Source organism: Tiliqua scincoides, chromosome 9 (assembly GCF_035046505.1).
Source record: "Tiliqua scincoides isolate rTilSci1 chromosome 9, rTilSci1.hap2, whole genome shotgun sequence".
Lineage (NCBI taxonomy): Eukaryota > Metazoa > Chordata > Lepidosauria > Squamata > Scincidae > Tiliqua > Tiliqua scincoides.
The window spans coordinates 14,613,415-14,622,014 of record NC_089829.1 but is presented as its reverse complement, the minus strand read 5'-3'; the positions used below and the strand labels follow the sequence as shown (position 1 = coordinate 14,622,014).

At 46.3% G+C, this 8,600-nt stretch overlaps 1 protein-coding gene across 1 annotated transcript; it reads left to right on the top strand.

The window, feature by feature from the left end:
- Positions 1 to 728: 728 nt before the first annotated feature.
- LOC136660332 (arylacetamide deacetylase-like 4) lies at positions 729 to 7,881 on the top strand. The gene is made up of 5 exons (XM_066637461.1): positions 729 to 826; positions 1,614 to 1,716; positions 3,825 to 4,041; positions 6,677 to 6,740; positions 7,107 to 7,881. Exons 1-5 carry the CDS (start codon positions 729 to 731, stop codon positions 7,879 to 7,881), a joined length of 1,257 nt encoding a protein of 418 aa, XP_066493558.1.
- The last annotated feature ends 719 nt before the right edge of the window (positions 7,882 to 8,600 follow it).

The window sequence follows — 8,600 nt, the reverse complement described above, 5'->3', positions numbered from 1 at the left end:
ATGTCTCAATCATGTCCCCCCTCAAGCGTCTCTTTTCTAGGCTGAAGAGGCCCAAACGCCGTAGCCTTTCCTCATAAGGAAGGTGCCCCAGCCCCGTAATCATCTTAGTCGCTCTCTTTTGCACCTTTTCCATTTCCACTATGTCTTTTTTGAGATGCGGCGACCAGAACTGGACACAATACTCCAGGTGTGGCCTTACCATAGATTTGTACAACGGCATTATAATACTAACCGTTTTGTTCTCAATACCCTTCCTAATGATCCCAAGCATAGAATTGGCCTTCTTCACTGCCGCCGCACATTGGGTCGACACTTTCATCGACCTGTCCACCACCACCCCAAGATCTCTCTCCTGATCTGTCACAGACAGCTCAGAACCCATCAGCCTATATCTAAAGTTTTGATTTTTTGCCCCAATGTGCATGACTTTACACTTACTGACTTCATTGCTAGAGTCACACCCGCACATGCACAGGGTGCAACTCTGGGTTATTTTAGATTGGAGAGAGCGCCATAGAAGGGGGCGGGGTTCATCATGCGCCAGGCTCGAGTGTCTTTTGGAGCGTATGGCTGATCTCGTCAGCGCGTGCACGCGCCGCCCGGCAGTAGGAGTCCTGTCTGTATGCGCGCAGGGGAGGGAGCACCCACACAGCGGAGGGAGGTTGGCGCGCACTCTGCTCTCACTCACACTCTCCCTCTCTCTGCCGCTGTCCGCCCAGGCACCCAGCATGGCCAATTACTTGATCAGCGGCGGCACCAGCTATGTGCCCGATGACGGCCCCACCGCCCAGCAGATACTCAACTGCAGGGACGGCCTCACCTACAAGTAAGGCTGCGGTCCCGCCACGCTCACGGGAGTGGCCCCTGGCCGCAGGGGAACTGGCTGCTGAGCAGACCCGCAGCGGGGCTTGACAGTTGCAGTACCGGCCAGGCTTGCCTGGGAGTGAGCCCCGCCGACACGCAGCTGCAGCTCTGTCCACACTTACCCGGGAGTAAGCCCCATTGACTGTAATGGGACTGACTGCTGACTCAGCAGTATCTATGATTTTTATCCTGCCTTTCTCCCACACCAAAGGGGACTCATACACATACATACATACACACACATGTACATACATAAATATATATACATACATACACATATACATACATATATATACACATATATAATGTGTGTTTATAAAAAATATATATTAATATTTATTCATATATTTAATATATACTATATATAAGGGATTTGATAGATAGATATAGATAGAATATTACATATACATTGTGTGTGTGTATAATGAATATTAAAATATTCCTTCCCCCCTGGTAGATCTCCAGGCCTTGCTGGGTTTCAAAGTAGCTCTCGAGCCAAAAAAGTGTGAGCACCCCTGATCTAAGGAGTACACTATGCAATATGACACCTGAGTGCCAGAGCTTGTCTTTCTACAGTCGCCTCCCTGAGTACTAGAGAGATTTACTCAGGGCAGTTCTCCAGATGTCTCCGGAGCTACAAGAGATATAACTAGTAGTGTTCTGATGAGAAACAAGATGGCATTTGATAAAGTTCTGATGGTTTTGTCCCGCTGTATCTTCACCTTCATTCTTTCCATGCTCTTTCCAAGGACCATTTATTATGCCATCACCAGGACAGACTTGCCTCCCGGATTCAATCAACGTTTATTACTACAAATTGCAGATATACTGCGTGATTGCTTCTTTGCCTTGGTAAGTCATATTTATATATGTGTGTTTCCTCAATTTGCCCTGCAATGTCTGGAGGAGAGGAACCTGCAATAGTCTCGCTACTGTCTTCTCTCCTTCCTAAATGCAAGTTGGGGCTGATCTGGATGCCCCAGAGAAACCATGTGGAAAACCCCAGAGAAGTCATGTGGGAAACCAAATGTGGGTGCCAGGGTTTGTTTGCTTTTTACTGGGTGCCTGCTTTGCACATTGGAAATTTCCAGTTTCAATCCCCAGCTGCATCTCCACATTAGTCTGGCAATACTGAGCTCAGTGGATCAAAGATCCATGGGGACTGTTCAGCTTAGTGAAAGGCAGGGTATGAATGAGTGAGGGCACAATCCTAACCAGGTCTACTCAGAAGTAAGTCCTATTTTATTCAATGGGGCTTACTCTCAGGAAAGTGTGGTGAGATTTGCAGCCTAAGTAAACAAAAGCCTTTGCCCTTGTCTCAGTCCTAATCTCAGTAGGATCCCAAGGAAAATCTGGGACTGAAATATCAAAGGGCAAGATATTCCTTGAAAGAAGAAGTCATCAGGATCTAAAACCATTGAACTTACCTCCATTGTGACATAATGATGGGTTCAAAGAAGGAATATATAATTTATAATTATAATTATTCTATAAAGAATAAAGAATATATACATACCACATTTCAGCAAAAACCAGTTCACAAAATTTTTTACAAAGCAAAACAAATGAATAAGGGCGCAATTCCAACCCCCCGTTCGGCCGGCACAAGTCCCTTGCACCGGCCAAAAGTTTCTATTTTATTTTATGTATCTTAACTATTTTAAGTCATTTTAAATTTTTTTTTTTTAATGAAAAGCGGGATATAAACTTTGTAAGATATAGTAAGAGATGCTCACCATAGCCCTGGAACAGACACCATGCTGGGGTGAAAATTTGCTCTCCATCTGCTAAATATAAGAAGTGCACATTAAAAAAGTGCAAAAGGGCAGGAGGTCTGGTCTAGAGGGTAGAGCCTCCATTTGCCTGAAGATTAACATCCACAAGGTCGCCAGTTCGAGGCCACCGGCACCGTGCGACCTTGAAGCAGCTGGCAAGCTGCAGCTGAGCTGTTCCATGTGCTCGGAGCGTGGGAGGATGGAGGCCAGAATGTTAAACCAGATTGGAGTGTAACAGCTTGAATGTGGTGGTTCTTGAAAGAGAGAACCTTCTTTCAATTTGTAAAAATCCCTGCGTGGATTTAATAAGCCTGCCTGTGTAAACCGCCTTGAATAAAGTCTTGAATAAAGACCAAGAAAGGCGGTATATAAATACTGTATATTATTATTATTATATTATTATTATTTTTAAAAAGTGCAAAGGAGGCTTAGGGCGCAATCCAAACTGTGCCCTGGGCTGGCGCAAGGGACTTGCAAATGTTTATCCCAGCATGCTGTCTTTTCCAGGACTATGGTGGGCATCACTGATTGAATCTTAAAAAGCACCATCAAGCACTTTTGTGCTATTCCCTGCGCTGACGCAAGCTCCAGGGATGATGAGTTTGCATCAGCCAAGCTCGACCGCCACAGTAGTTGGGGAGGTGTGGGGAGGGCAGGGAGGAGGTGGGAGGGAGGTGTTTTGGGGTGGGAGAGGGTGGGCAGGCGGGGAGCAGGAGGTGGGGCCAGGATCCAGCAATTATGCCAGATCCTAACCCCCTTCCCTGGCCGCCCAAGGCGGTCCAGGGCTGCTCGGGTTTGTACCACATCCTGAAGTGGCACAGATCTGAGTAGCCCCACTGGGACAGCAATGACTCTCCCAGTGGTAAGGGGAAACTTCCCGTACCCCCTAGATCATTGTCCTTGGCTGACCCTCTGGCTGCCTGAAACCTGCACTGGATACAGCACAGGTCCACTAGCCTGCCTGTTCCAGCGCAAGTTAGGATTGGGCTGTTATGTTTATCATGTCAGGGTAAAGGGGTGAGAACTGACCTGGGTGCTTGGGAGACCATCCCCTTCCCCAGTATTTATCACCTAAGCCAAGGAGGCCGAATTTTCTTGCGAAGAGTTTTAATACATCAAAAATTAACATGGATGTTACATTTCTTGATTTTTTTTTTTATTTTTTGTATATCGCTCTGAAATTAGGATAGTTTTCTGGAGAAACTTGGCATCTGCCATGAGTTTGCACTAATTCGACTGGTGTTTGATGGAATCACATCATGCCGGAACTCCAACCTGCTCATCAAGGATCTGGTTTTTTACAATGTTCCAGTGAGGGTGTACTGGCCCCAAACACCAGTTGTGGGCAGAAGGAGAGGACTTCTCTACCTTCACAGTGGAGTTGGTCTGTTTGGGAGTTTTCGTTAAGTTTGTTTGAGGGGACCGACATTTTGGGGAGTAAGGTGGCATTTCAACAAGTGACAGTCCTTTACCATGGCAGTTCCCAAAATCTTTACTGTAACAATTTGCTCAAAGGGAAATTGTTGAATTTGTGCAGGTGTCATATGTAGCTCAGCTACAGGGTTTCACTAGGTTCCTGTTGTTATGCAGGATCGAAAGAGACCACTGACACCAAGCTAAGTTTAAGGCTTTTTATTAGGAGGAATGGAACCTGAACCAAACAAATGGAAAGACCTTATTTCAAATTCCCCCAATTGAGAGAGGACCTCAGGCAGGCAGGCAGGCACTAGGTAGGCAGGAGGCAGCAGGACTTGAGGCAGGCCAAGGGCTGGAAGCTTGATGGAAGTTCCCCCCTGGTTCTCAGCTCCAGCAAGAGGCTCTCTCACCCAGGGCTCCTTCCAGCAGCTCTTTCACAGAGCCCAGGGTTCAGCTCCTCTCCGCAGCTCTTCCCTGGTGGTCTTTGAGCTGGTGCAGCCCCTTTTATAGCCTCAGCGGCTCTGCACACCGCAGCCTCTACCTTTCCTCCACTGGTACTGCAGCCTTCTCTCCTGCAGCAGTTTTCCATTTGGTCCTCCAACTCTCAAGGGCTTGTTACAAGGTATTCAGTTCACTTTCCTCAACAGTGAGTCCATTGGCTCAAACAAAACTTTATAATGAGTGGCTCAGACAAACTCAGACTGACTGCCTATTGGCTCATGAAAGGCACAGGCCACACTCCCCTCAGGCCAATTTACAGCAGTCAACTGAGCCCATGTTCTGCACATATCACTGTTCAGAGAAAATGGCAGAAAGTTCTTTTGAAGCATTGTAGAATTGCCAGCACAACTCGGAATGAAGATGTAAATATCTGCAGAGCTATGAAAGAACCACAACTTTCTTCTTACTCATGGGATCTGCAAAAAGATCAATGAGTTTTAAGGCCTAGTCCTACCCCCACCACCCCAGAGTGTGCAATGTCACTGATGGACCCTGCACTGGATGCCGCGGGTGGGAGGGTGCACCACAAGGCAGAGGAAAGTTAAGTAAAAATATTACCTCCCAATAGGCCACCTGGCCTTCAGTGGTTCTCCTTGGACCGATGACGTCACTTTAGCTGGTATAAGTTGAAGGAGTCTCAGGGGTGATTTGGGACAGGAAGAAGGGGATAGGATATTGGTGGCCCTGGCTGCAACTGAGAGCCTCCCACACCTAATGCTGAAACACCCCTATCTGGACCACTCTCTGCCCTGTTCCTCCCCTGAACTGCCCCCTCTGCCAACCTACCTGCGCCAGAATATGAGTAACAGCCCAATCCTAACCTGTGCTAGAACAGACAAGAAAACTGGCCTGTGCAGTATCCAACACAGGGGTGGAGGTGGCTGTGGCACAACTTGGAGTAAGGAACTATTTATCCCCTTACCCTGTGTTGCATGTCAGCCACCCCAAGGGTCTACTTGAATCTGCACCAGCAAAATCACTGACATAAACCAGAGCAGCTCAAAGTAATGCTGGGCTGGCTGGGGGAGGGGTTAGGATCTGGTCTAAGTTGCCCAGGCTGGTCCCACGCTCCTCCCACGCCCAGTCTGCCCATTGGCCTACCCTCTTCCACCCTCCCCATCCCAAAATGCCCCCATTATGCCTGTCGAGGGCCAAAAAAATAAATAAATAATAAAATTTAAATAAATACATTAGATATGGAACTTAGATGTATGAATGAATGAATGAATGAATGGGCTCAAATGCCAAGGATTTCTCCAAGCACCAACACAGCCCAGGAGTGTAATCACACACTTAAATAGACCCCCATTTCCCCATCCCACAAGCACAACTCTGGTTGTGCTTGGTCAACTGGGCCAGAGGCTTTCAGGGAATCAGAGGCTGGCCACAGGCCTGATAGAGGCTCTTCACGGGCCACATCTGACCCCCGGGCTGGTGTTTGGAGACCCCTGCACTCAGGTATGTGACACCACTACTGGCCAAAATTGTGAAATCTTGGTATTTTTGAATAATACCATCATGAAATATATCATTGGATGTGGAACTCCATGCAGAATACAATCCAACAAACCACACTGAAATATCTGAATTCTATCAAAAGGTACAGGCAAACAACCAGAAAAGAACATCACAACTGCCTTCTGTAACAAAAAGTGGATTTCTTTGACTCAGTGACCAATGAGACAGATTGTTCTGAGATCCAACGAAATGTTATGATGACGTAGCAGGGAACTAATAAAACATTCAGCTCTCATTTCCATGTATCAGCGCTAGTATTCAGTTGTGTAAGTGCCATCAAGGTGGCTGCTGATTTGTTAGGTGACCTGTACTTAAAACCTGTAATTAAAATAGAGTTAATGGATGTTGCACCAACCCTAGTGGTGCCACTGCATTTAAGCTGTATGTATAGTATTGTAATTTATTCTGTATAGTCTGGCACGGGAGGAGGTCCATCATGGGCGTGACACAATGAGTAGTACTGGGTGATGCAAACCCCTAATGATGCCTCTGTTGGGCTGCATGACATTTGTAGGAAAGAAATATCCCCTGAAGGTTTTGTCTCTTCATTGATGGTCACAGAACGTGTCCAATAATCCCCCTTGGAAAATCTTATTTTTCAGAAGCATATGAACGGATCTGTTGCAGCATTACAAGCAAAAGTGATTCGGTGGTTGTGTGTGTCGGGTAAGTGGCTATGCTTTCATTGTGTTAGAGAAGATTGTGTGGTTCTGCTGTTGAGAATTGGCTTATAAATAAGCTTGGGGTGTTCCAGGCTGCCTGCCCCAAATAGCAACCTCACTCTCTGATGCAGAGTCGGTGTGTGTGCACCTAGAAGGGGTCATCGTAATGCTAACCAACTCACCATTGCAGGACTGAGCTGTCTGGGAGCAGAGCAGATCTAAAAGAGATCAGAGTAATTTTTGCATCACCCCAGAACTTTGGTCAAACCTTCATGTCCATCGTTCCACTGATAGTATTCACTGGGAGTTTTCCAATGTCATCAAAATATTATTGAAATGATTAATTTGGTCCTTTTTGCCATCTCTTTAGGTTTCGTTTAGCTCCTGAGCATCCATATCCAATCCAGATAAGAGACTGTCTCATGGCTGCCATACACTTTCTGAAGCATGCCGAGGATTATGGAGTGGACCCCAATCACATTATTGTTGGTGGGGACAGTACTGGTGGCACATATTCTACAGTCATTGCCCAAGAACTGGTGTCCCAAGTGGACCTCCCAAGGCTCCGAGCACAGATCCTGATCTACCCGTTCCTCCAAGCATTGATTTTCAATTTGCCTTCCTATCAACAATATCACTCAAGCCCTGTTATTAGTAAAAAGTTGGTTATCCAGTTTGGTTTCAGGATTACTGGTAAGAAGGTTAGCAATATGGAAGCAACGATGAAGAGTGCCCATGTTCCTGAGGCCTTGAGGGTGGAGTACAGCAAATGGATTAGTGCTGACCTCATTCCGGACGAATTCAAGGTCAAGGGCTCTGAGCCCCCAATGTTTGCTCCGTTTTCAGAAGAACTGTATGAAGTGTGCAAGCCAGCATTCGAGGCCAGGTTTTCTCCACTGATAGCCGATGATGAGGGTATCCAACAACTGCCCGAGACTTTCCTTTTGACCTGCAAATATGACATGCTCAGGGACGACGGACTTTTGTACAAGAAACGCTTAGAGGACAACGGCGTGCCCGTGACCTGGTATCATGCTCAGGATGGCTTCCATGGGAACTTTTCCATAGCTTATCATCCATTTTTTGATTTTCAAAGCACAAGGGTCTGTTTCAAATATATAATGCATTTCTTACGAGCTCTCTAACAAAAATAAGTTTTCATCAGAAGTGGTAGTTGCCTATTCCTGATTAGCAACAGTCATTTTTGCTTTTTTAGCCTGGATTGTATGAAAATGAATGGCCATATGTCCTTCACATCGACCCCGTAATGGAGAAGCTGTTTCGCTGTTGATGTTTATGAACAAGAGTTTGCCAAATTGGTCTTGCTAATTTCATGCTAAAATGTATTGGTATTGGTGCAGGGGAGGAGTGGAAACCCCCAGGAGGAAGTGGGCTAACTGGTTGAAACGGTGCTTTTCTTTTCTGCTAACTCTGATGCTAGCCTTGCAAAAGGAGGAGGTAGTCTAACTGCTTACCATATGACAAACTTCTCCCAGACATGAAAACAATCATTAGGACCTTAACAAGCAGGTCATAAGGAAAGTATCACCTGGGGAGGTGGAGTGAAAACCACAGAGGAGAAGGACTAACTGAAAGGGTGAAAACCACAGAAGGGGAGCATCTGGAAACTGGTCCAGATGGGCTCTTCTCCCAGCACTTGCTTTCTGCAGGTTTGGTGGTCATAAGGAAGCAGGTGCTAAATAAAGATTGCATTGGCTGGAACCTGTATGGGAAAAAGCACCCTGTCTTTGGCAGACAGAGCCCTGGCTTTTTGCTCTGCTCCATACTGTGCCTGTCTCGCAAGGGAACCTTTTTGAATAAAAGTGTTCAGACTTAAAACCTCTTATGCTTTGGTCCCAAATCA